General features: G+C 45.6%; 1 protein-coding gene across 5 annotated transcripts in view; it reads left to right on the plus strand.

Moving 5' to 3' along the window:
- Positions 1-24,349, plus strand: part of LOC121002814 (protein adenylyltransferase SelO-like) — a 49,799-nt gene extending 25,450 nt beyond the window's left edge. For all 5 annotated transcript variants that reach the window (XM_040434389.1, XM_040434387.1, XM_040434390.1 and 2 more), the window contains 12 exons: positions 489-576; positions 2,920-2,989; positions 5,477-5,549; positions 9,439-9,522; positions 13,338-13,467; positions 15,388-15,432; positions 15,512-15,593; positions 15,670-15,762; positions 16,751-16,830; positions 20,319-20,362; positions 22,643-22,722; positions 23,726-24,349. In XM_040434389.1, coding sequence (XP_040290323.1) covers positions 489-576; positions 2,920-2,989; positions 5,477-5,549; positions 9,439-9,522; positions 13,338-13,467; positions 15,388-15,432; positions 15,512-15,593; positions 15,670-15,762; positions 16,751-16,830; positions 20,319-20,362; positions 22,643-22,722; positions 23,726-23,848 — 992 coding nt within the window. In that variant the 3' untranslated portion in view covers positions 23,849-24,349. The remainder of the gene's footprint in view (positions 1-488; positions 577-2,919; positions 2,990-5,476; positions 5,550-9,438; positions 9,523-13,337; positions 13,468-15,387; positions 15,433-15,511; positions 15,594-15,669; positions 15,763-16,750; positions 16,831-20,318; positions 20,363-22,642; positions 22,723-23,725) is intronic.
- Positions 24,350-26,633: the final 2,284 nt, after the last annotated feature.

The following is a 26,633-nucleotide window of genomic DNA, read 5'->3' on the forward strand; positions in this document are numbered from 1 at the left end:
AGACAAAAAAGTTATGGCTCTGAGAAGGCAGGAAGAGCAAAATGAAAACGCAAAAACAAAAAAACCTCCAGGGTAGAAAGGGTTAAAGTATTTTTTCTCAGGAGAACAGTATTGACTTACCCTCAGGATAAGTCATGAATTTCTGATCGGTGGAGGTTCAACTCTTTGAGCGCTGTCATACCAAGCACAGCGCTGTACGTTGTATAGTGGTTGTACATGGTATTGCAGCCCAGGCCCCTTCACTTGAATGGGACTGAGTGACACATAGGCCATGTGAGCGATAAACGTGATGTCCCTGGACTAGGAAGAGGCCGCAGCACTCACTCCTGAGGATAGGTCATCACTTTTGTACTCCTGATTTTGATTAATTGAAATGAACATTTGAAAAACTATTAAAACGCAGTAGTTCCAGGATATAAAGGTAACCCAAACCTAGTAAAGAATTGTAGAAGTAAAGTGACGTTTCTATATCTTTCCTTTCCATGTAGGAGCAGTGGTATTGAGAGTTGCCAAATCTTGGTTTCGTATTGGTTCTCTGGAAATTTTGACTAATTCTGGGGAATTTCACTTGTTGAGGTAAGAGGGATAATGTGTTTGTCACCAGCCCGTAGCAACGAGCAAAGTATTCTTCTGGAATAGTTTCTACGGATGGGATCAAAACATTAAGCTGCATTAAAGGGCATCTGTCAGCAGATTTGTAACTATGACACTGGCTGACCTGTTACATGTGTGCTTGGCAGCTGAAGACACCTGTGTTGGTCCCATGTCCATATGTGCCCACATTGCTGAGAAAAATGAAGTTTTGATATATGAAAATGAGGCTCTAGGAGCAACGGGGGCGTTATCATTGCACCTAGAGGCTCAGCTCTCTCTGCAACTGCAGTGTCCTCTGTATTTTGATTAACGGGACCAGACAGATAAAATGCCATCCTGTCTGCCTGGCCCTGTCAATCAAAGCGGAGAGAACGCGGCAGTTGCAGAGAGAGCAGGGCCTCTAGGTGTAACGGTAACGCCCCCGTTGCTCCTAGAGGCTCATTTGCATATAATAAAACATCATTTTTCTCAGCAATGCGGACACATATGGACATGGGACCAACACAGATGTCTTCAGCTGCCAAGTGCACATGTAACAGGTCGGCCAGTGTCATAGGTACAAAACTGCTGACAGATGCCCAATGTCCACCACTTTGAAAAAAAAAAAAAATGGGTCCAAATTCCCTGCATATGCAGAGCTAAACTAAACTGGGAGGAAGAAGGAGTTTACTGCATATGACTAAAGCTGGAATATACACCCCCCCCCCCCCCCCCTTGCTCCCTGATTCTGGGAGAAGATGACCATCTAATGCAATGTCCTCAAACTGCGGCCCTCCAGCTGTTGCAAAACTACAACTCCCAGCATGCCCAAACAGCCTACAGGTATCGGCCTACAGCAGGGCATTGTGGGAGTTTTACAACAGCTGGAGGGCTGCATTTTGAGGATGCCTGATCTAATGTGCATGGGGGCCGATGGAAGATCAGGAGATAAAGCTCAAGCAGCTGGATTTCCCTTTCTGTTCTTGGGGAGACAAACCCCAGCAGATGTGCTTTGCAGCAGTTTGGAGCTTTCATCTGTATGGAACCTGCATAGACGTGCAAGCTTCCATTCCCTCCGCACACGAGGGCTCAGCCATCAGCTATCTAATGTGTGTCGTTGGCCTTAACCTTAAGGGAATGTTCACTCAGAGCTTTTTGCAGCTGATTTTGACACTTACCCACCTCGAAATCAGCTTCATAAAAAGCCTCAACTACCTCCTATTGATTTTAATGGGAGTCAGCACTGTTTTTAAACTGTGCAGATTTTTTCAGCACGCTGAAATGAGAAGTGTCCTGCCCTATCTTCAGGCAGAATCAGCACTAAACGTCCTAGTCAATCAATGGTAAGCAGAAAAGAATCTAGTCTTCAGCATCCAAATCAGCTCCAAAAACAGCTTGTAATAGAACAATCTGCCCCAACAAACAAGCTGCTTTTAAGGCCGATTCAGCTCCTGTTTTTTCTCTTTCCTCTGCTTTTAAACCACGTGAACATCCCCTAAGTGACCTCCATCATGACACAGCGTGCAGTAAGCTCCTGGGATCCCCTTGGTGGTGGCCCCAGGCGGGCAGACTGTTGTCATTGAACGCTATGTCTATGCAGGGCCTTTAGAGTTCAGTATCGGAGCAACACGTTTGCAAGGTGCAGCCAGGGGCCAAATGAAGGCCTACCATGTCTGCCATTTTTGTTAATGATCGAGCAATTTGCTTTGTTGAGTCCTCTAGTCGGATTAAAGAAAATGTTTAAAAAAAAAAAAAAGCTAAATCTAAAAAGTTATAAAAAAATTAAAGAAAAATGAAAACCCCCAAAAATCCTTAATATCTGAGCAGCTCAGTAAATGTTAGTTTTCATCTAAGGCTACTTTCACACTTGCGGCAGGACGGATCCGACAGGCTGTTCACCCTGTCAGATCCGTCCTTCCGCTATTTCGCCGGACCGCCGCTCCGTCCTCATTGACTATAATGGGGACGGGGGCGGATCTCCGGCGCAGCACGGCAGTGCACGGCAGTGCACGGCGAAAGGCCGCCAGACTAAAAGTCCTGCATGTCCGACTTTTTAGTCCGGCGGCCTCTCACCGCGAACTGCCGTGCTGCGCCGGAGCTCTGCCCTCGTCCCCATTATAGTCAATGGGGACGGAGCGGCGGTCCGGCGGCACGGCGAAGTAGCGGAAGGACGGATCCGACAAGGTGAACAGCCTGTCGGATCCGTCCTGCCGCAAGTGTGAAAGTAGCCTTATTAATTATGATGTTTATATCGTCAATAAAAGACTTGTGTCGCCACTATAAGGTCATCTCTGTGCGACAGCTACATTATTACACTGCCTTTACAGTATACATTTTGTTTTTTAGGGAATTAGTTGACTTTATCATTAAAGAACACTTTCCAGCTATCATCCGAACAGATCCTAATAGAGTTTTGGTGAGACCACCCCTATATATGCAGTTTATATGCTGTATATATACCTATTATTGTTATTTTATCATGTTGATGCCACTCATGTTAAAGGCATTCTCTAACCAAGTGTAATCAGCGTAGGGCGTGTTCGCAGATAAGATTTTTGACCAGGATTTTTGTGCAGTTTCTGTACTGAAATCCACCTCTTATCAGTATACACCTGTATAAATCTCTGTGTAAGGGTGTATACAGGGATAGCCATCAGTCACTAAGAAGATGGCCCCGTTGTACAACTGAGCTCAGAAAGAGCAGACTTATAAATGTATAAATTACAGTGGTCATTTACGAAGAGATATGCGCCACGTTTTGTCCTATATCTGTTGGAGATTGTGGCCCTAGGTCTAAAAAAGGTTGCGTGGCATGGGTGGGGAAAAAGGCACGCCCGTCTCCTGTTTTAGGCCTAGAAAATGCTCTAAATCTACACCAACAAGGGAGCTGGCATAGATTTAAACAAGTGTAAAGTCCGCCTAAATTATTTGCCTCTACATAACTTAGGGGGATGCATCGCCAGCACAGGATGGACGAAGTCCGGCGTCTAAATCACCGGTCTTCAAAAATGTCCCCCTAGAAGTTTTGCTGAATCTCACCAAACTATATATCAATCTGCTCAGCTCCTTCTGCTCTATAAGGTGCTGCCTGTAGATCGCACGCCATTTCTTGGTGACAGGTTCTTTTTAACATGCACCTTATTAATATACGGTTAGTTGCACCGCAATCTGCGACTTCGCCCTGCTCACACCAGGTCTAAAATTATGAGTGTGGTGGGGAAGGGGGCTGCTAGTAGGCCCGTCTCATTCATCATTTTTTACGCCTGTTTTAGGCATAGAAAATAGTCTAAAGCTGTCTTACATTTAGAACTATTCAAGAAGTAATCACCTTTTGAATTGTTTGATGGGGATTGCCCGTTCCCGCCCTGACGTATCTGGCGGATCGTGAGCTGTCTGATCTATGCTTTGTTACATTTAGAACTGGCGCTGGATGCGCCAAGGTTATGGAGAGGCCTGCGCCTCTTCATAACTTCAACAGATCCTCCACCAGCTTTGGGCCTTTATTTAGACCGGCGTCTAAAACGCCAGTCTAAATAAATGTGCCGCTATGTATCTGCTGCTTTACCTATACGATCGGACTACCACCCACTGTGCTCGTGAGCATCAGATTGCCATCCGGAGAAACCAAAAACATCAAGGGGCCCCAGAATCACAGGATCCAGTTGTAGCTTCAGGCCCTTTATTCAATTAGGTCCATACCCCGTGACGAAGTGCGATGTTTCGGCAGTAAGACTGCATGCTTGAAAAAGGCAGTTTTACTGTCAAAACATTGCACTTTCTCGTGGTGTATGGACCTGTTTGAATAAATGGCCTGAAGCTACACCTGGATCCTGCGATGCTGTGACCTGTCGGTGTTTTTGCTTGTATACCCAGCCGCCTTCTGTCATTGGTGACAGGAGTTAGAGGAGACAGAGAAAGGTGTAAGGAAGCATTTTCTTCATCAGTACAGAAGACCCAAAGCCATAGCTTCTTTGTATTCTGTCTTAGCGTCTACTAACCGAACACTACATCATTTTATTAGCAGTTTCATATAGTAGCCCAGCGTATCCTTCGCTATAAAACACTTCCCTTAAAGGGAATCTATTACCTCTGGCAAGCCCTAATAAATACAGTAATACATGTGTTAGGCTGCCGACTCTGGATCAGTAAATTGTGTGTCGATATACACTCCCTTCCCCTAGCTGTACACCCCCAAACCAGCCATGCAGTGCATTGAGAGGACTCCTGTGCCTGCGCACATGATTGAGAGGTGTGCATTCCTCCGCTCGTTTGTGGGCGCCTAGCTGTGGAATGGGGGTGAGTATCGCAGGTCTTCTATAAATGCGTTTTTGTACTTAAAGGGGTTATCCAAGACTAAAAAATGTCCCCCATATGCCTGGGCCCCTCACAATGAATATACTTACCTGGCTCTCCGCTTCCTGTGCTGCTCCTGGTCCCCGCTCAGCCGCTGCTGATTCTCCCCGTGCATGGATGAAAACATCCAGTGTCGGGGGGTAGCAGCCAATGGCAGACGGGACGAGCCTCCCTAGCATCGCGGGTGACGCTAAGGAGGCTCGTCACCGCCTGCAAATAGGACTTGCTCCCTTAAAATAGGGCAGCATATCTGCTTTCATTTTGTCCTGTAAGAGGAGATGGAAAAGATGGACAAGTCTCCCACAAACATATCGGGATCTGCTGGTTGGTGGTGCCAACTCTTTTCTCGAGAAACAGAGAGAAATGGCTGATGCTACGGGCACTGCTATTCTGATGTGGTGAAGACAACATTGTCATACATTTCAGCTCATTGATTTTATTCAGGTGTTGGAAACCTCATAAATATAAGATTAACAGCAGATTCTGTCAAAATCAACAGGTGAAATTGAGGGGTGAGTGGCATGATGTATAACAAGACTTATCATTGCAGGCTTTCTTCAGCATAGTTGTGTCTCAGACAGCGGATATGATTGCACGGTGGATGTCTGTAGGGTTTGCACATGGTAGGTTAATACAGTAACTTCCTGATAATCCAGTAGCCTCAGGATTAATGAATTTCTTAAATCTGCAATAGTGTTTATTTGAGACTATTAGATATTTAATTTACATTATTTTGAATATCTAGACAGAGCTGCACACAACGTTTGTCTTTCACTGAGAAATGTGCACATGCCGTCAGCAGCAGTTCTCAGCTCTGATTCCAGCTCTTTGACAGCTAAGGCTACTTTCACACTTGCGTTCGGTGCGGATCCGTCTGGTATCTGCACAGACGGATCCGCACCTATAATGCAAATGCTTGCATCCGTTCAGAACGGATCCGTCTGCATAACAGCTTTTTCAGATCTGAGTTTTCACATCGTGAAAACTCAGATCCGACAGTATATTCTAACACAGAGACGTTCCCATGGTGATGGGGACGCTTCAAGTTAGAATATACTAAGAACTGTGTACATAACTGCCCCCTGCTGCCTGGCAGCACCCGATCTCTTACAGGGAGCTGTGATCCTCACAATTAACCCCTCAGGTGCCGCACCTGAGGGGTTAATTGTGCGTATCATAGCCCCCTGTAAGAGATCAGGTGCTGCCAGGCAGCAGGGGGCCAGACCCCCCTCCCTCCCCAGTTTTAAATTCATTGGTGGCCAGTGCGGCCCCCCCTCCCTCCCCAGTATTAAATTTTATTGGTGGCCAGTGCGGCCCCCCCTCCCTCCCTCCCCAGTATTAAATTCATTGGTGACCAGTGCGGCCCCCCCCTCCCTCCCCAGTATTAAATTCATTGGTGGCCAGTGCGGCCCCCCCACCTCCCTCCCCAGTATTAAATTCATTGGTGGCCAGTGCGGCTCCCCACCCTCTCCAGTATTAAATTCATTGGTGGCCAGTGCGGCCCCCCTCCCTCCCCAGTATTAAATTCATTGGTGGCCAGTGCGGCCTCCCCTCTCTCCCCCTAATTAAAATTCCCCCCCCCCCCATCATTGGTGGCAGCGGAGAGTTCAGATCGGAGTCCCAGTTTAATCGCTGGGGCTATGATCGGTTACCATGGCAGCCAAGATGCTACTGCAGTCCTGGTTGCCATGGTTACTTAGCAATTTTAGAAGCATTATACTTACTTGCACTGTCTGTGGCCGGCCGGGCGCTCCTCCTACTGGTAAGTGAAAGGTCTGTGCGGCGCATTGCTCATAGCACAGACATTTCACTTACCAGTAGGAGGAGCGCCCGGCCGGCCACAGACAGCGCAGGTAAGTGTAATGCTTCCAAAATTGCTAAGTAACCATGGCAACCAGGACTGCAGTAGTGTCTTGGCTGCCATGGTAACCGATCGGAGCCCCAGCGATTAAACTGGGACTCCGATCTGAACTCTCCGCTGCCACCAATGATGGGGGGGGGGGGTGATTTTAATTAGGGGGGGAGAGGGGAGGCCACACTGGCCACCAATGAATTTAATACTGGGGAGGGAGGGAGGGGGGCCGCACTGGCCACCAATGAATTTAATACTGGAGAGGGTGAGGAGCCGCACTGGCCACCAATGAATTTAATACTGGGGAGGGAGGGGGGGGCCGCACTGGCCACCAATGAATTTAATACTGGGGAGGGAGGGAGGGGGGGCCGCACTGGCCACCAATAAATTTAATACTACTGGGGAGGGAGGGGGGGCCGCACTGGCCACCAATGAATTTAATACTGGGGAGGGAGGGGGGGGGCACACTGGCCACCAATGAATTTAAAACTGGGGAGGGAGGGGGGTCTGGCCCCCTGCTGCCTGGCAGCACCTGATCTCTTACAGGGGGCTATGATACGCACTATTAACCCCTCAGGTGCGGCACCTGAGGGGTTAATTGTGCGGATCACAGCCCCCTGTAAGAGATCGGGTGCTGCCAGGCAGCAGGGGGCAGTTATGTACACAGTTCTCAGTATATTCTAACTTGAAGTGTCCCCATCACTATGGGAACGCCTCTGTGTTAGAATATACTGTCGGATCTGAGTTTTCATGATCTAACTCAAATCCGATGGTATATTCTAACATAGAAGCGTTCCCATGGTGATGGGGACGCTTCAAGTTAAAATATACCATCGGATTGGAGAAAACTCCGATCCGATGGTATATTAATAGGGACTCCTGACTTTACATTGAAAGTCAATAGGGGACGGATCAGTTTGCAATTGCACCATATTGTGTCAATGTCAAACGGATCCGTCCCCATTGACTTGCATTGTAAGTCAGAACGGATCCGTTTGGCTCCGCACGCCCAGGCGGACACCAAAACGCTGCAAGCTGCGTTTTGGTGTCCGCCTCCAGAGCGGAATGGAGGCGGAACGGAGCCAAACTGATGCATTCTGAAAGGATCCTTATCCATTCAGAATGCATTGGGGATGAACGGATCAGTTCGGGGCCGCTTGTGAGAGCCTTCAAACGGATCTCACAAGCGGAACCCCAAACGCAAGTGTGAAAGTAGCCTTAGATGCCACAGTCAGTAGCGACTGCAACATCTAAGTGGTTTGATAGAGGGAGAGGGCTACCTCAGTGACCCTTTTGCCCCCTGTAGCTCCATATGATGACACACAAACAAATTTTTATCTTGAAAAAGTATATCTACTAGATCACACCAGCCAAGGGAACATTATTAATAAGGTCATCCTTCAATGTTTTACTATTTATGAATATAAGACGTCATAAAGGCACATGTGTAGTAGAGTATTCAGGCTGAGCAGTCTCCTAAACTGACTGCCGGGGCTCCCGGGTCGATTTGATTCTCCTGCAGATATAAACTATCTGTGATTGCTGCTGTGAAGTTGTCCCCGGTCACAGCGCAAATCTCTGATCTGTGTTATCTTGTCTACACGCTGCTCGCGATGGGCTTATGAGACTAAAACACTGTGACCTTCCCTCCAAGTCCTTATCTCTCCTCTCATGTAGCTTTGGTGCTTGTCACAGATTTAGGAGCAGTGCTTGTAAGCATCGTATTTCATTTATTCATTTACTTTGCTTATATAGTGCCGACATATTCTGCAGCATTATGCAAAGCCCCAAAGGGTCTCTCAGTCTAGTATCCCTATCTAAGACACACATACACATGGAGGCCGGTTTCTTAGTAAGGTGATCAACCTATAATTTTGGAGTGTGAGAGAAAACCAGAATATCTGAAAATCAACACGACCATGGGAAGAACATAGAAACCCCATGCAGATGTTGGCCTTGACCACTGAGCCACCATTTTAGTAGACATTTTGATGGAAATATTGATTGGAACTACATATGGCTTGAGGAGCTTCCTGCAGTGCTGGACCACCTATCACTGGAGATAGGTGCAGGTCCGAGAGGTGGGACCTGCACCTATCTGACATTTCTGACATATCCTAGAGATATGCCACCAATGTATAAGGTGAGACAACCCTTTTAAATCACATATCCATTCAATTGAATAGGGCTGTGGACAGGCCGCTGCTGGCCACTTGTTGTGCGCGGGGCTTGCACTGTGACCCCCACCAATCCAGAGAACATAGGGGTACAGTCCAGCCTTACCCACTGATTTCGGTAGGACTAGCCGACCATCTAATTTGCATTAGATTTTCAGCTGGCATTAATTTGGTAGGTGTCGAAGAAGAAGGTAGTTGAATTTCAGCATGCCCAATCCTTAGTTCTCAAGATAAGCGACTGCCAGAAGTATCTGACAGTGACTTACTCTTTTCCCCATTTACAAGATGCACGCACAGCTAAACCGAGCATGCCTGTGTATGTCAAGGGGAAGAATAAAAGCACTGGAGAGATACAATACGGACGTTCATTCAAGGCCAGGGACTTGAAGCCCTCTGTCAGCGAGTCACCCAGCCTTTGTATAGGATAAGTAACCAATAATAAGGCAATGCTCATTTGTAAGGTTTCTGTTTTTTTGAATGCAGGTGTGTGCAATACAGATAACTTCAGCCTCCTGTCAATCACTATTGATTACGGTCCGTTTGGCTTCATGGAAAGTTACGATGCTGGTGAGATTCCTCTACCTACTGATACTCATTCTCCCTTCCTCTTCTTGAATGTGGAGGGGTATGTTATCTACTATAGACGGCCAAGGGTACATGTCTGGCAGAACGCATTTACTTATGTTTTCATTGCACAGTCCTGATCTATTGGAGGAATGTAACTGGCTGGGCATACCACATAAATGTGGCAGATTATTTTGATTATTTTCCTCCTGATTATTTTGTGCAATCAGTAAAATATGGTACAAGCGTCTATGCAAAAATATAAGTGGTTTATTTTACAATAGTTTAAAATACAATAAAAAATGAATCAACATAAATTTCAATAATATACAATGATATGCAGAACCCAGAATTCACCACTATATCGTGCCAACAAAACACTACTTAACCAACAGAAAAATATTATGCAATACGGCTTTAAAATTGTGAGAGATATACAATCAATGGATTATGCGAAAAACTCAATCAAGAAGATGACAGATACGAGCCCTTGCTGTGCCCAAAATGATGACCAATCTCAGATAATGGTAGTATTGCAACAGAACTTATAAATGATTGGCTTGATGTTGAACTAGGGAATATAAAGATTCCCAACAGAGAGTTTCTCCAATATTGTCCCCTTTATTCAGTTATATGCATCGTAACTGAAATCAGAGAGAATACTGATGTAGCAACTAACGTTACACGTCCGCAAATGAGCGGGTATCTGGCTAAGTATCAAGCCAATTAATTTAGATCAATACTACATAAAACAAAAATATACATTACCCAAGGGTCAAGTGATGTGCAGAGTCTTGGGGCAGCCAGCTCTCAAGAGTTTTTCCCGATAATCCAAATGTTTCTCCAGAAATCTATAATCCAAAATGTTTCTCCAGAGATCTCCCTTTCTTTCTTAGTTTTTTTTTTTTCTGTCTCTTTTTCTGTCTCTTTTGGGGCTGGTTTCTTAACCCAAAAGTTATCAGATGAACACACCCTCCTAGTTTGGAACTTTCCAATCATTGTTGGATGGGTGTGTGCATTGATAAGGAGCGTGACGTCATAATACTATCCAGAATGCACTTTTGCTACTGGTGTAGTATTAACTGCTCATATCTAGGTGGCACTGTTGTATAAGCTATAAGCATCATACTATTAAGGGTTAACTCATACATGCCTGATATTTTCAATACTACACACCTATGACATCTGGAGGCCTTGTCTCAGAGCCGAGGGACAAACTTTGATACATGAATGTATACTTTGAGGAACATCTAGACAATTCTCACACTGTGGAATTCATGTTCAGATAGGAAAAACAATGAAGCCTCAGAATCTGCAGGTGTGGTGTATCATCTAACTTTCTAAATGTATAATATATTGTTACAATAACACTAGCTTTTGAACAGCACAGTAATCTTCTCATGGACTTACTTTGGCCTACATGAAAATCCATACAAAACAGTGAATATAAATCAACATTGCTCTTAAAGGCAATGAATACCCATTATAACTAAAATACGTAGATATAACTGTTTACACTTATGAAAAAGCACAACAGGAGAGGTGAGTGAAACAAGCCATTTTGCCTTGTCAGTGGTATTTAGATGCAGGACTAAGACCGCAAACTGAACCTTTGCCCTGGGAGAAGGAAAGTTAGGTATGATCTTGCCTATTGACTTTATAGTGTCAGTAAAGGCCCCTTTACATGGCGCGATGTAGCAAGGGATGGAAGCACTCCTTCCCGACAATCGCCTGCTCATCAGTGAAGGAGTGTGCAGCTATTACATGCCGCAATCTCCTCCACACTATGGAAAGGAGCAATCGTTAACTCCATTGCTAGTCCCCATACAGAATTATCACTTGCCGGCAGCAGAGTGCTGTTTAGCCGGCACAATCTGCTGCAGGCAAACAATGATTTAAATGATCCTATTACCTGAATAGCAGCAGAACCTTTACACCGGCAGATCACTGTGAACAAGCGCCCGTACGAATGCTCGTTGGCGATAATCTGCTCGATTATTGGGCTCTTAAACCTCATCTCCATTCAAGTGAATAGGGCTATGCACAGACCACTGCTGGCCACTAGCTGTGTGGGGAAAAACTGTGTCCCCACCAGTCCAGAGAACATAGGGGTATAGTGCGGGTTTAGCACTGCAACCCCCTTCCCCGCTGGACCTGAGGAGGACATCATAGTTACCCGCTGCCCACCACTGGGTTCCAGCTCATTTCGGCTACTGCTGTGCCCTCATGCTCTGATCTCAGCTTGTAAACCTCTGACACGGACAAGGATCGCGTGCGCCTCTGAAGCCAATGACTGTCCAGAACGACAACATGTCTTCAAAGTGGCATTTGACACAATGATGCTTGGGGGATACATCACCACTGCAGTGGCACACGTGATCCCCATTGTTGCTGGAAGTTTATAAGTGAGGACGAACGCAGCAGTGGACCAAAGGAGCCAGAACCGAGCATCGGGAAGATGGTAAGTATGCTCTGGCCAGGCAGGGGTAGCCAAGAAGTATTAAAAAGCTGGTCTATCCCTTTAAAGGCTATGTACACCTTCAGGGGCAATTTTTTTAAGATTGCATTTTGGGCAAATTTTTTTTTGTTTCAATTGGTCTTTATTAAAAATATTGAGCCCTTCTGTCACAAAGGGTTAACAGTTTTTCTAGCTGTGTGAGTGGTACTTGCACTTTGGGCTAATAACCCTTATCTGTAAACCTTATCTGTGTACCAGGTCTAAAAAAAGGGAGTGGCATGGAAGGGGACGGGCCAGCAGGCCCATCTCATTTACCATTTTCTACACCTGTTTTAGGCGTACAAGATGGATGGTCTAAATGTAAGACCGCTCCGAAGCTGTCTTACATTTAGAACTGGCGGAGGATAATCCGAAGTTACGTAGAGGCCAGCGCCTCTTCATAACTTCAGCAGATCCACCGCCAGGTTAGAGCTTTTTAAGTCCATCGCCTACAAAGCCGGTCTTAATAAATGACCCCTTGAGTTTTAATGAGTGTTTATAAGGTCATAGATCAGAAATAAAGAGCCAGTCACCTCCCTGCCTGACGGAGCAGAGAGAAAATTCTGAACCAGCTACTAGATGAACTCAAAGCTGTGCATGAAAAACGTCTCAATATTTTTAATAAAGACAAATTGAAAAAATTATTTTTAGCTCAAAATGAGTACATTGCAATAATAAAAAAAAAATTGCCACCAAAGCTGTACATAGCCTTTAATTTTTTTGGATCAGTTGGGGGTCAGTCGGTCCCCTACTAATCAGAAGGTAATGACCTAGTTCCTTCAGTGAATAAGCCTCATTTTTTTTTTATTTTTATATTTTATAATACACAAAAACATCACTTCCTTATAGTAAAATCCCATCCACGTTCCACTTTCTTTCTTTGTTACGTTCTGTGCAGAGCACAATTGCGCGCTGAATACCTTGCCCCTAGCACGGAAGGATTTAACATATTTTCCTAAGAAAACAAATGTTCGAGATGATAGATGAGCATTGTGCGCCGGCCACAACTCACACAGATTACTCTGGTTAACATAACAGGGAACGTTTATTACGTACCACTAACAACCGAGCGCTTTACAATTTGCGTCTGCCAGGAGGATGATGGCGAAGAGCATCTGGAAATCTGTAGCCTCTCCTGCGAAAATAAATACCCTATAGCTTGCAGCGCTGTGAACGGGAAGGGTTTGGTTCCTTCTAAGCTTCTCATTTAGTTATTGAGCCAGAAATAAGGTTCATTGTTGAAATGGCTGCAATTACTATTTATTTGAATTCCCCTTTTTTTCTGTACCTCGGTAATTTGTGCTCTGTTTTCTTTAAATAGATTACGTTCCAAACACATCTGACGATGACGGGAGGTACAGGATCGGAAACCAGGCCAACGCTGGAATGTATAATCTGAACAAGCTGCTTGTAGCATTAAACCCCCTGATGGACAACAGACAAAAACAGATGTGAGTCCCCCCCCCCCCCCCCCCCTCCGTCTACCCTCAGGACCCCGTGACACTGGTATTGTGGCAGTGCAGACTGCCACTGACGGGTGTGTGCTCTTTTGCCCCTTTGAACATGTTTATACTAAATCCCTTGGAGGATCACGACGGACTTTGAAAAATGTTGTGTTGATGAATGACCAACGACAGATGGAATTAGGTGTTTATTTTTGTAAAGAAAAGACTGACCCATTTCCAAAAGCCGCATGACAGCCCACTGGAAGCCTAATAAGCCTACACGGGAAGCCTTTAGGCTACTTTCACACTCGCGTTTGGTGCGGATCCGTCATGGATCTGCACAGATGGATCCGTTCAGATAATACAGCCGTCTGCATCCGTTCAGAACGGATCCGTTTGTATTATCTGTAACATAGCCAAGACGGATCCGTTCAGATAGTACAACTGTCTGCAACCGTTCAGAACGGATCCGTTTGTATTATCTGTAACATAGCCAAGACGGATCCGTCTTGAACACCATTGAAAGTCAATGGAGGACGGATCCGTTTTCTATTGTGCCAGATTGTGTCATTGAAAACGGATCCGTCCCCATTCACTTACATTGTTTGTCAGGACAGATCCGTTTGGCTCAGTTTCATCAGACTGACACCAAAACGCTGCAAGCAGCATTTTGGTGTCAGTCTCCAAAGCGGAATGGAGACGGAATGGAGGCAAACTGATGCATTCTGAGCGGATCCTTTTCCATTCAGAATGCATTAGGGGAAAACTGATCCGTTTTGGAGCCCTGAACGGATCTCACAAACGGAAAGCCAAAACGCCAGTGTGAAAGTAGCCTTATACAGGTGAACTGCCGTACATGGTAGTCCGAGGCAGGCGTATGAGGCTTATAATCCGGTGGGACATGTGTGTTAAAATGCCTTTTTACTCTGGACAATCCTTTTTTTGCTACACATTTCGTCCGATGATAGCATTACACAATTTCCCATGGAAATCAAGGGGTATTTTACATGTCACGTGTGGTCATTTTAGGTCCTCCGGTGGGAGAGATGCTTTTTGTAGCTGCTGTAGCTTATAGATAAGAATCCTGAATAAGGACACCCCCGCTTTAAAGGGGCTGTCTTGCAATGCAAACGTATTCCCTATTCACCAGATATTCGATCAGTGGGGGGTCCAACTTCTGGGACCCCCACAGATAACAAGAACTGGGGTCCCGAGTCCTTGTATGAGTGGAGGGGTAGGTAGAACTTACATGCTGCCGCTCCATTCATTCTCTATAGGACTGCCAGAAATAGCCAAGTACAACGCTCAGGTATTTTTGACAACCAATAGAGAATGAATAGAGCGGTACTGTGCACGCTTGACCTGACGCTTCATTCATACGGGAACTCGAAAATCCTGCTCTCGTGATCGTTCGGGGGCCCAGCAGTCAGACCCCCACTGATCGGATACTTATACCCTATCCTGAGAATGACTGCAGCATCCGACTACCATGATTGATAACCATGAATAAACATAGAGCGTCATTTATTATACTGGAATACGCCATCTGTGACTTCTCCTCGCTCACGTCAGCGTGGCGGGGAAGGGGACAGGACGGCAGCCCGTCTCCTTCACTATTTTCTATACCTGTTTTAGGCGTAGAAAAAAGTCTAAATGTAAGACAGCGAGGAAGCTGTCTTACATATAGAACTGTCGCTGGATGAGCCGAAGGTATGGAGAGGCCGGCTCCTCTACCAGCTGTGGGGCTTTACTAAGACCGGCTAAAACACCGGTCTTAATAAATGTACCCCATGGTTCTGCATTGGAGCTGTATACACGAATCAGCATTATTCATTCACTTATGTAGTTAGGATGTATTGGAGCAGTAAATGCATACATACCCACTAACTGCATCCATACTGATATACTAATGTTTTGGGATTTCAGATCTTCAGCCATTCTGGCAGGCTTCCCGGATCAGTATTACCAGAGGTATGTCATTGTTGGGAATGGCCTCCTCGTGGTCGGTGCTGGTAGACAACCCATTCCTCATTCTTCCCTTTGATCACAGGTTCACAGAGCTCTTTAGGGCAAAACTGGGATTTTTAGGTGCAAGAGAAGATGACTTGTCCTTGATTGCGTCCTTTCTTAATGTAAGTGTTATTTGGCAGGTGTTCGGGTACACAGGCAGATACTGTAGTACCCTGTTTTTGTTTTCACCTCTTGCAGATGATGGAAGATACAAAGGCTGATTTTACAATGTCGTTTTGTCAGCTGAGTGAGCTAGCAGACGTCCAGCTAAGGAAGCTTACCATTCCTGAGGTACCTGCAGACGGAATAGGACCAATCCTTATCTCTGGGGGTCCGCAGAATGGAGGGGTCCCTTCATGGTTTACATAGGCACAGCACCAAACATACAGGTGCGGCTGTCCTGGTATTACAACTCAATCTCCATCATGTTCCTGATCAGTGGGGTTCCTTTAAAGTGGTGCCCCACTGATCAAATATTGATGGATAGGCCATCGATATCTAAATGTATTACCTGCTTTGGGCAGTCTCAACCTATTAGCCTTGGCAATAAGTTGATCACAAAGTACACCTCTTCTAGGACCCTCAGTGATCAGCTGTAATCTGTGAGGAAACCGGCCCTGACTTACCAAGAACGGCATCTGCCACACCGGTCTTGGTAGGGCTTTGTCACTGGAAGGCGCAGTCCATGCGCCCTTTAGTCCTCATTTGTGCCCGTTTTTTGTGTAAATGATAATAAATGTGCCAGGGCCTATGGCCCCACCCACACTGTACCCTCCCCACACCAGGGTGGCATAAATATAATTTTAGTCGAAATGGTGTTTAAAAAGCTGCAAAACTGGGTTTTGAGACTCTTGTAATGCCAAAAACATGGCGTAGGGGGATGATAAAAGTGTTTAGTTCTCCTGCAGCGCCTCCAGAGGGGAAACTAAGCATTACACTGTGCCCATTAAAATCAATGGACAGGACGGGTTTTCCAGAGCCAGAGATGCTCTTTGTAACCGCTTTACATTCTGAACAGAGGACTCTCCGCTGTTAACTAAATTGTTTTTCTAAACTGGACAACCCCTTTAAGTCCCGGAAAAGAAACCCATCTATATAATAATTTTGTGTTCTCTTGACCTTGAAGTCCTTTGTAACAGCATTGGGTACTGTGATAGCGATCAGGACCTGTTTTTTTCACACTTTAATGGAATAGGTATTTGAGAAGGATCAGTTTCAGGTACTTTCTTGCGGAGTTTCACCGACCTGTTGCTTTTATGTTTTTTGCTTATTGATTAAGGAATACTGGGCCCTACATGACATTAGCCAACATGTGGAATTCTCAGCGTGGGTCACCGCGTACCTACAAAGATTACAAAGGTAAAACAGTATGAAGATCTCAGTCCTTAGCTTCTGTTCTAATAAGTGCCATGATTTATTATCTGTGTAGGGTCTGTAAGGCTTTTGATGGGGTGTCAGTATTTTTAGGGGCAAGAATAGCACGGCAGCATTTCTTATTAGTAGCACAATTTCTGTGGCTCATCTTGAGGGGGATTGTGGAAGACCTGCATTGTAAGAGAGTAAGGTCTATGACTCCATGCTGGCACTGCCTGTGCCCTCACTGCTATTGATCAGCAAATTGCATCATTTAAATTTTTTTTCCAGGTTTTAAATATTAATGAACTATATGCTTTGGCCTGTGATGTCATGTCGATCAGTCACATGGCGTTTGTGCAGCTCAGTCCCATTCAAGTGAATTGAATTGAGCTGCAGTACCGAGCATAGCCATAGATACGATGGAAAAGTGCTGTGCTTTGGAGGGGTTGTGGGGGGGTGGGTGGGGGTTGGCTTGGTGGTGTGGTGTGGGGTTTGCCGGGAGTATGATCCCCCCCACTTATCATATAATGATTACCTATCCCGGAGCAAGAAGCCAAAGAGGGGGAAGGGGATGAGTAGAGGATTATACCGCGCAGGAGCAGCATTACTGACTAGATGCGCAGGCGCGAGATTTCAAAACAGGCTGATGATTAAGAATTTGGGGGTGCAGCTAGTCAGGAAAATCCTAAGCACAGTGGACGAATCTCAGGTAACATAAAGGAAGCAGAACTCATGTTAGATCATTTAGAGATAGGGTGGGAAAATTTCGGCAATGACTTGTGCAGTGAGGGGGCATCTGAAAAGGGCACTTTGGGGCTCATCAACTAGTATAAGTATAAGCAGAACAGACTTTTGGAAGTGGGGGGGTTAAATCGGCTGACAGGTTCGCTTTAAAGGGGTTGTTTCATCGCAGACAATGGGGGCATATCGCCAGGATATGCCCCCATAGTCTCATAGGGGCAGGTCCCACCACTGGGACCCACACTTATATCGAGAACGGAGCCCTGAAAGTGGTGGTGCACAGCCGCCCTCCATTCATTTTCTATGAGGCCGGCGAAAATAGCCGAGCGCTATTTCCATTTGGCCCATAAAAGTGAAGTGAGCGGTGGCCGGTCATATGCGGTGCGCTCCCATTCACTTCTATGGGGAGAGCGCGTGGTGGTGGCCGGACCAGAGTCCTCCAGCCACCACTTTGCAGAGCTCCATTTCCGATATAGGTGGCGGGTCCCACCACTATAAGACAATGGGAGCATATCCTAGCAATACGCCCCCATTGTCTGAGATGAGACAACCCTTTTAAGTTCCTGCCAATCAGCAATCATAGCATCTCCACATCTAAGAGACAAGAGGAGCCAGTGCTGAGCAAAGCATATATGACTGTACACTGGGCACTTGTCTCAGGTATCTTGATGCCCATGTAGGCCATTGCCTTCTGTACAATGCCACAGCGAGCATTCACATAGTGACATATACTGATGACATTATAGTAATACCAGAATACCTCCGCTTCCATTGGTGGAGGAATGCTCCAGGATACATGGATTCCATGTCTCAAATGCTGATCACAAATTGATTGTGTTTAAATTACTTTGACATAAGTTAATAATGTGTGACGGAGCTAGGACCCAGCGTGTCCGAGTGCTTCCAGATGCCTAGAATGGCTCTCGCACCCAGAAACCATCCACACCACCCATTTTATTGAGATCCGGTGAGATAACACAAGTGTGCTTGGAAGATGTGTATATTTTTATGTTTAAGGTGAAAATGCACAGGAGCACGAACGATGAGGCAATGGAAGCTGCTGCTGTAATACTGCAGGCTCTGCGGAGTAACGTGGTATCAGTACACGCTCACTACTACATGAAATGACCCATTCCGGATGTACATGTAAGGCAGCCATACCCATTAGGTAGCTGTCAGCAGAATGCTCACCTTCCCTGGACTCTTGGCTCGGTCATTCATTCCCATTAGAACTAATAAATGGCTATGTTTAAATTCAATAAGCCCTACCCTTCAGGAATCTGCATACAGGACCGGCCCAATCATCTGTATATCGTAGACGTTAGATATTTGGCCGATCCTGCTGAAGTTGGTGGGCTTGTGGTTTGGGACCTTTAGCCTTTAAAGGGGTTGTCCAGCTTCAATCCCAATTTTAGCCAGAGCCAGAACAGTGCCGTACCTAACGTTAAAAGAAAGCACTTGCCCCCTCTCTGCTGCACTGTTCCAATGCCAACCGTTCAGAACGGCTCCTTTGGGTCCCTCCCCATCATGTAAACCTACTCACACGGTCATCTGCACCACTGCAGCCAAGCATTGGCATCAGCGGTGATTTGCCCCAAGTGGCCCGTCACTGCAGAGTCATGTGCCACTTGGGGACGCGGGGACAGTGATTGGCTGCACAGATGCAAGTAACCCCCTTCTGGGAGATTACACACTGGAAAGTAGAAGGAGTCAGACTGGAGCCTCAGCACTGGAACAGAGCGGTGGGGAGCAGGCGAGTGCCTTTTAAATTTAGGTATAGTGCTGTACCTAGCCTGTCTAAAAGGGCGATTGAGGATGGACATCCCCATTAAAGTGTAACTAGTGTCAACTTATTTTTAATATAGTGTAGGGACTGGGATGTTAACATTTTTTGTAATGTACTTTATTAGGGAAAGATGTTTCTTTGGACAAGAAGACGGGGTGTAAAGGATCTGAAGAAAGCTCTAATAGTATTCCTAGGGAGAATCTGTCTTCAGTGTGCCTGTGTAAGTCAGATAGGCATGGTGATGGGCAGTGATAGGGCACAAGTACTGTATGTTACACACGGGTGTCTTCAGCGCTCAGTAGAACTGAAGACAGACTCTCCCTAGTAACGCTCCGTTAGAGCAGGGATCACCAACCCCCAGCATGCACACCTATTGTCTGTTCTTTTACATCCCATAGAAGTGAAAAGAGGATTCTGGGAGTTGTAGTTTCAGAACAGCTGGAGTGTCGGGGGTTGCTGATCCCTGAGTTAGAGCTTTGCTAAGGAGACTCTTTACACCTTGTTTTCCTGCTACAAGAACATGTTTCACTAATAAAGTATATTACAAAACATGTTTTGCACCCCTGTCCCCGCACTGAAACGACACTAACACTTTAAAGAGGTTGTCCGGGCTTTTTCTGTTGATGACCTGTCCTCAGATCGGCGGGGGTCCGGCACCTGGCACCCCCGCCGATCAGCACGTGCCGTCTTCCTGTCCGCTGCTGCTGTCCCATAGACATACAGTAGAGAGCAGGAAGAGGGAAGGCGCGCCGTCTCCTCGAACAGCTGATCGGCGGGGGTGCCAGGTGTCGGACCCCCGCTGATCTGATATTGATGAACTATACTGAGGATAAGTCATCAGTATTAAAAGCCCGGATAACCCCGTTAAGGTGTCCGCCTGCACAAATTCCATAGTCTGAAATGTACAGTGTACTTCAGATAAATTCAATTAATATTGTAAGCCTTATTTTCTCTTTTTACTTAGTAACCCACATGATTCAGATTCTAAAAGAAGACAACGGATGAAAAGTAAGATCAGTGACCGAACCATTGGGACATTGGTTTCTAATTTAGTGTGCCTTGCCATTGCTGTAGCTTCAAAGGGGTGGCCCCAACTGGTGACCGTCTGATCACCGCAGGTCTGGTTTGCTGAAACTCCTTTCAGTCAGCTGTTGCCGGAAGAAGCTGCGGGTGGTAAAACATTAGTATTACACTTAGTTTTGCATTCAGATAAATAAATGGTCATGTGGTGTATGATTGTGTGAAGTAAGCGGGATGCCCGCGGTTTATATGGGTGGGGGTCACAAGCGGAGAACGCCTGCTCCAGTATTCTATCCATGTTCGGTAACAGTTCACAGATAAAGGTTGTACAGTTGGAACTATCCCATTAAACAGAAAATCCTGGGGCAGATTTACTAATCCCTATGTAGAGTGTAACCTAAAGGTGCTATCACACCAGCAGAGGTCATACAGATCACGATAAAGGATCGAAGATGTAGCGACTCGTTAACAACGAAAATGTTGCTTATTATACACATAGATAATCATTCGTACTCGCGGTCGTTATTTATTTGCTTTTAAATCGTTCCTTGTTATTACATGTAAAGATGGGGGACAGATGCTTGGTCAGAGGGCATGTATGAGATCGTTAGCGAGTAGACGGCTCCATATTATATGAAAGATCACAATGGACGAGAAACGAGCCATTTGTCGCTCATCTTTGAATCGTTCATACTTATCACATGATTCCCATTCATTTTTGCCCTCATGCACGAGAATCTGTATGATATTCGCTCCATGTATAGGGCCTTTAGACTAAAGATGTGCTAAATCTTTCAAAGTGGATCAGGCTGGATGATTAATTTTGGCTCATCTGTAGACACTTTTGTCTAATTTTACACCACCTTTTGTTTGGCTTAATTTGCACCAAACATTTGGCACATCTTAAGGTTTTTTAAAGTGATGCTCGTCCTCAGCATAGGCCATCACTGGCTGATCGGTGGGGGTCCAACACCCCTGCCAGACAACTCATTTGAAAGAAGTCCGAGTCAGAGCTACACTGAACCATTGACCTTGTAGTTTCCGGAGCTTGCTCCCACATCGCCGCTGTCACTGCTATTGTTTATGGTGCTGTATAGCTCTGGCGCTGACTTCTATCGACAGAGCTACACAGACCAGCTGATAGGTGGGGTATGGGTGAGGGACCCCCACCAATCAGCTAGTGATGACTGTAACGGATCTCCTGGCACCCCGACCGGGTACCTCCGTCGATGGATGCTCCTAGTGCTTCCCGAGGACTCCAAGCACTCCACTTGACACCGTAAGCACTGCAGACCCCACAAACCGCCGAAGCTTGGTTGAGGTCTCGCCGTCTCCTACCCATCGTGGACCTACGACAAGGCTCCAGTGGGTGAACCTCTCCTAAATCCAGAGAGCAGGAACAGCTCTAACAAGAGCTAATAGTATAGCCAGGGGAGTATAGCAAATCTTCAGCGTATAGCAATCCCCAGTGTTGATCATTTACCCAAACACCAGCCTCAACATGATGAAGGGTAAAACAGGAACTCTTTATTGAACACACAAGCATTGACTTATACACATTTTCCAACAAGGTTACCACCCACAGGGTTTTGTAAAAACAACCAATAAACACGTACAATACAGTAAAACACTCCCACACAAAATCCTCCCCTCTGCCTGTGATACAATTACCTTACATGGGTTAATGTAATCATCACAGGCAGGAGAATACACAATGTCTTCTGTCCTGGAGACAACCGAGGGGTAATTCAATTATCTCTCAGGACAAAGGGAAATCGCCAATAGACACGTGGAGACAATAGGACAGACATCACTACTCAAATATACAATGTCCCACCCTTTACAGTACACATAGACATTTAACATATCCCAAAATGGCACGAATTAGACCAGGGGTTCAAAAGTTTAGCATGGGCTTATGAGAGGGCCCATAATCCTGGGGCAAGAGGCTGGCAAACAGGCCCCTCCAAAACCCAGTGGCGAGGTTGGTTTCGCCACAATGACCTATCCTGAGGACAGGCCATCTCTTAAAAAACCCTGAACAACCAATTTAAACTGCGTCTTTTCTTGCTAAGTCATGCTCATTTCATGCTAAATGGATGTTGCCTTTGTCGAGCTATACTCAAATGTGTCTAAAAATAATAATAATTATGGACACTAGTTTTTTAACCGCAAAATAAGATAGAATTCTGGTTTAGCTTTTTAGCTTAATAAGTCTTCCAGTGTTTTCTTCTGCTGTAATTAACCATGAGCATCGTTTGCTTACAGCTACCAACCCTAGATATATATTACGGAACTGGATGGCAGAATCTGCAGTCCGCAAGGCAGAGAGAAATGACTTTTCAGAGGTTAGTTTGGGATTAGTGAAGTTTGCAATCTATCTATCTATCTATCTATCTATCTATCTATCTATCTATCTATCTATCTATCTATCTATCTATCTATCTATCTATCTATCTATCTCATTGTTTATTTGTCTTTGCCTGATCAGAATAGACACCCCTAAAGGGGTTCTCCGGGATTTTCCTATTGATGGCCTATCCAACAGATAGGTCATTAATATGAGACCGTAGTGGTCCAACTCCCAGCACTAGAGATGAGCGAATTTCATATTTTGAAATTCGTTCACACTTCGTTTGATGGTAAAAGGTGAAATGCATTATGGATTCCGTTACCACGGACCATAACGCAATTCTATGACGGGATGAATAACGAAATGCCTTTAGAGGCATTCCGTTATTCATTCCGTCATAATAGAAGTCTATGGGCTGCAAAACTGATCCGTCCCATTTCCGTTATGCAGGGGAGTCCTCCAATGCAGGGGAGGAAGCACTGGAGCGCCCGTGAGCGCCGCAGCCTCCTCACAGCTTACCAGCTGGTTGTGCTTGGTATTGCAGTTCAACCCATTTCACTTGAATGGGACTCAGCTGCCCCTAGGCCATGTGACTGATGTATGGTAGGAAGAGGCCTAAGCACTCGCGGAGTGTGGTGTCCTTTTCATACAGCTGATCGGGAGTCCCTATCTGATATTGGCCTATCCTGATTTAGGCAATCAATATCAAAATCCCATAAATCCCATTTAATAATCTTTAGCCCCATCCTCACTTGTTCTCTTCAAGTGTGTGTGAGTGTGTAAACCTAAGTACCTTAGAATGCAATAACCACATTTTAGAAGGTTCATTTTTGAAGAGCTGGTTTGACATAATTATTAAAAGAATTGCCAGAGAATTAAGAATACAGCAAAAACGACATCAAAGCCGTCTTATGTGAAGATGCCTGCACACTGAACCCGGCATCTGCATGGAGGTCGTTTTAATAGTAAGATCTTGATTTTTCTTCTCTGTGCCACAGGTTCACCAATTGCAGAAAGTTTTACAACGACCTTTTGAAATGCAAAAGATAGCAGAACTGGCTGGATATTCCCAAGAAGCTCCAGAATGGGCCAAAGACTTGAAAGTCAGCTGCTCGTCCTGATCCAGCCTTAAAGGGGTTGTCCAAGGATTTTTCTTTTTAGATTCCCTCTACCACTCAGCTGGACCCATGACACCATCTGTACTCACCTGTTCCCCATTGCTCCATTCTAGCTCTGTGACTGCCGCACTTCTGGTCCATGTCAACTGCAAGGGTCGGCTCACCTATGCAACTGCAGCCAATAACTGGCCTCTGCACTGGCAGTCCATAAGTGCCTTGTCACTGCAAGGCCATGTCCCGCTTGAGAACACATCACTGCTGAGACCACTTTTTGGCTGCAGTGGCTTACGTGAACCTGAACCCATTCAGGAAGTGACACAAAGGTCCGAAAGTGCAGTGAAAGTCACCCTGGGAGCTACACAGAGAGCCCAAACGGAGTGGCAGGGAGCAGGTAAGTATAGATCTCTTTACAGGTCCGCTGGCTGGGTGGAGGATTAAAAAAAAACAAAAAAACTTTAAATTGTGAATGTAAAAATTATCAATAAAGTGTATATATACACCATGTGCACTGTATACTGTATGCCTGTCCACTGGGTTGATAGAAATAAATATATGTTCCCTTCCAATCAAGTGAATGGGGACGCCATACTTGTAATTGCAGAGCAGAGAAAGCAGCCCTGCCTTCTCTTCAAACAGCTGATCAGGGAGGGGGCCAGGAGACAGACCCCCGCCGATCTAATATTGATGACCTATCCTGAGGATAGGTCATCAATAGTAAAAAGTGGACAAACCCTTGAAGATACATCCACACAGGTCTTAAGCTGCTGCAGAAAAACCTCTGCGGATTTTTCTAAATCTGCCGTGAATCCATGGCAAGATCCGCATTAGTTGAAAAGGGTGAAATGCGTAGTATACATTGACATGCTGCAGATTTAAAAACCACACGTTATCTTTGTGGCTACTGTAAAATATTGCAGATTTTCCTCCTGCAGCGAGCAGGGTCTGGAAAGGACCGAACCTTTAAAGGGGTTGTCTCAATTGGGACATTTATGGCATATGCGGGTCCCATCTCTTTGACCTGCTCCTAGGTCTAGAACAGGGCGCCAACGTAAATGAAGAGCACACAGCACATGTGCTATGTCCTCTCCATTCGCTGCTATGGAACTTACAGAAATAACTGGTCGAGCTCACTCGGCATAGCAGTGAATAGAGAGCAAGTGTGGCCACCTCTCTATTCACCATCATGGGACTAATGATAGTAGGCTATTTTCAGATGAAGAATGGCCATACTTGCGTGGCTTGCTCTCCATTTACTTCGGGGTCCAGTTCTGCAGCTATTTGTCATTTATGGCATATCCTAGCAATATACCTTAAATGCCCCAGATAGGATAGCCCCTTTAACATTGACCAAATATTGTGGAAATATGAGTGCGATGGTTATTCTTGCAAGTTTCATGTGCCCTATTAGGACATCTGGAGATCATAGAGGGGATACCCCAGTAGGGACCCTTGTAGAACAACCAAGTAAAAGCATTTCCTGCTATGTCGGACCCAATCCATCCATGTGTTGGAATTTAACACGATGTTTTCTCTGCAATGTCAGGAGCAGGTGATATATATATATATGACGGATGTCATTTTAGAAGGGGTTGTTTTCAAGAGAGCCCTTTTAAAGGCATTTACCAGGACTTTAACACTGATTGCATATCCTCGGCCTGTGAGATTGCGTCTATTGGTCAAATAGCCCTTTAAGTGAATGGGACTCGAGCTGCATTACCAAGCAATGTACAGTGCTGTGATTCATATACTATGAAGTATACAGCTGGCCAGCAAGGGTGCCGGCAGTCGGATCCCCCCAGCAATCAAATATTGATGATCCATCCTGAGGATAACAGTTCATCAGTATTTAACTCCCGGAAAACCCCTTTAAATATACATTCCCATACAAAGCCATAGAACAGCCTAAAGGGGTATTCCTATGTGAGACAATGGGGGCATATCGCTAGGCTATGCCCCCATTGTCTTAAAGGGTTGGTCCCACCACTGGGACCCACACCTATATCGAGAACAGAGCGGGGAAGGTGGTGGCTGGAGGACCCCGGGTTTCTCTAGGTCCGGCCACCTCCAAGCGATCTCCCCATAGAAGTGAATGGGAGCGCACCACGCTTGCACGACCACCGCTCCCATTCATTTTGATAGAGCCTACGGAAATAGCCGAGCCAGTGCTTGGCTATTTTCGGTGGCCCCAGAGAAATGAATGGAGGGCGGCTGTGCATGTGCCACTTTCAGGGCTCCGTTCTTGGAGCCGCACCTATCAGACTCGCACCTATCTCTGGGACCTGCACCTATTAGACAATGGGGGCATATCCTAGTGATATGCCCCCATTGTCTGTGATGGGAAAACCCTTTTAACTCATTGGAATTATGAAACCTTTGTGCCTATGACATACAGTGGCGGAAATAATTATTTGACCCCTCACTGATTTTGTAAGTTTGTCCAATGACAAAGAAATGAAAAGTCTCAGAACAGTATCATTTCAATGGTAGGTTTATTGTAACAGTGGCAGATAGCACATCAAAAGGAAAATCGAAAAAATAACTTTAAATAAAAGATAGCAACTGATTTGCATTTCATTGAGTGAAATAAGTATTTGAACCCCTACCAACCATTAAGAGTTCTGGCTCCCACAGAGTGGTTAGACACTTCTACTCAATTAGTCACCCTCATTAAGGACACCTGTCTTAACTAGTCACCTGTATAAAAGACACCTGTCCACAGAATCAATCAATCAAGCAGACTCCAAACTCTCCAACATGGGAAAGACCAAAGAGCTGTCCAAGGATGTCA

Source organism: Bufo bufo, chromosome 5 (assembly GCF_905171765.1).
Source record: "Bufo bufo chromosome 5, aBufBuf1.1, whole genome shotgun sequence".
NCBI classification, from domain to species: domain Eukaryota; kingdom Metazoa; phylum Chordata; class Amphibia; order Anura; family Bufonidae; genus Bufo; species Bufo bufo.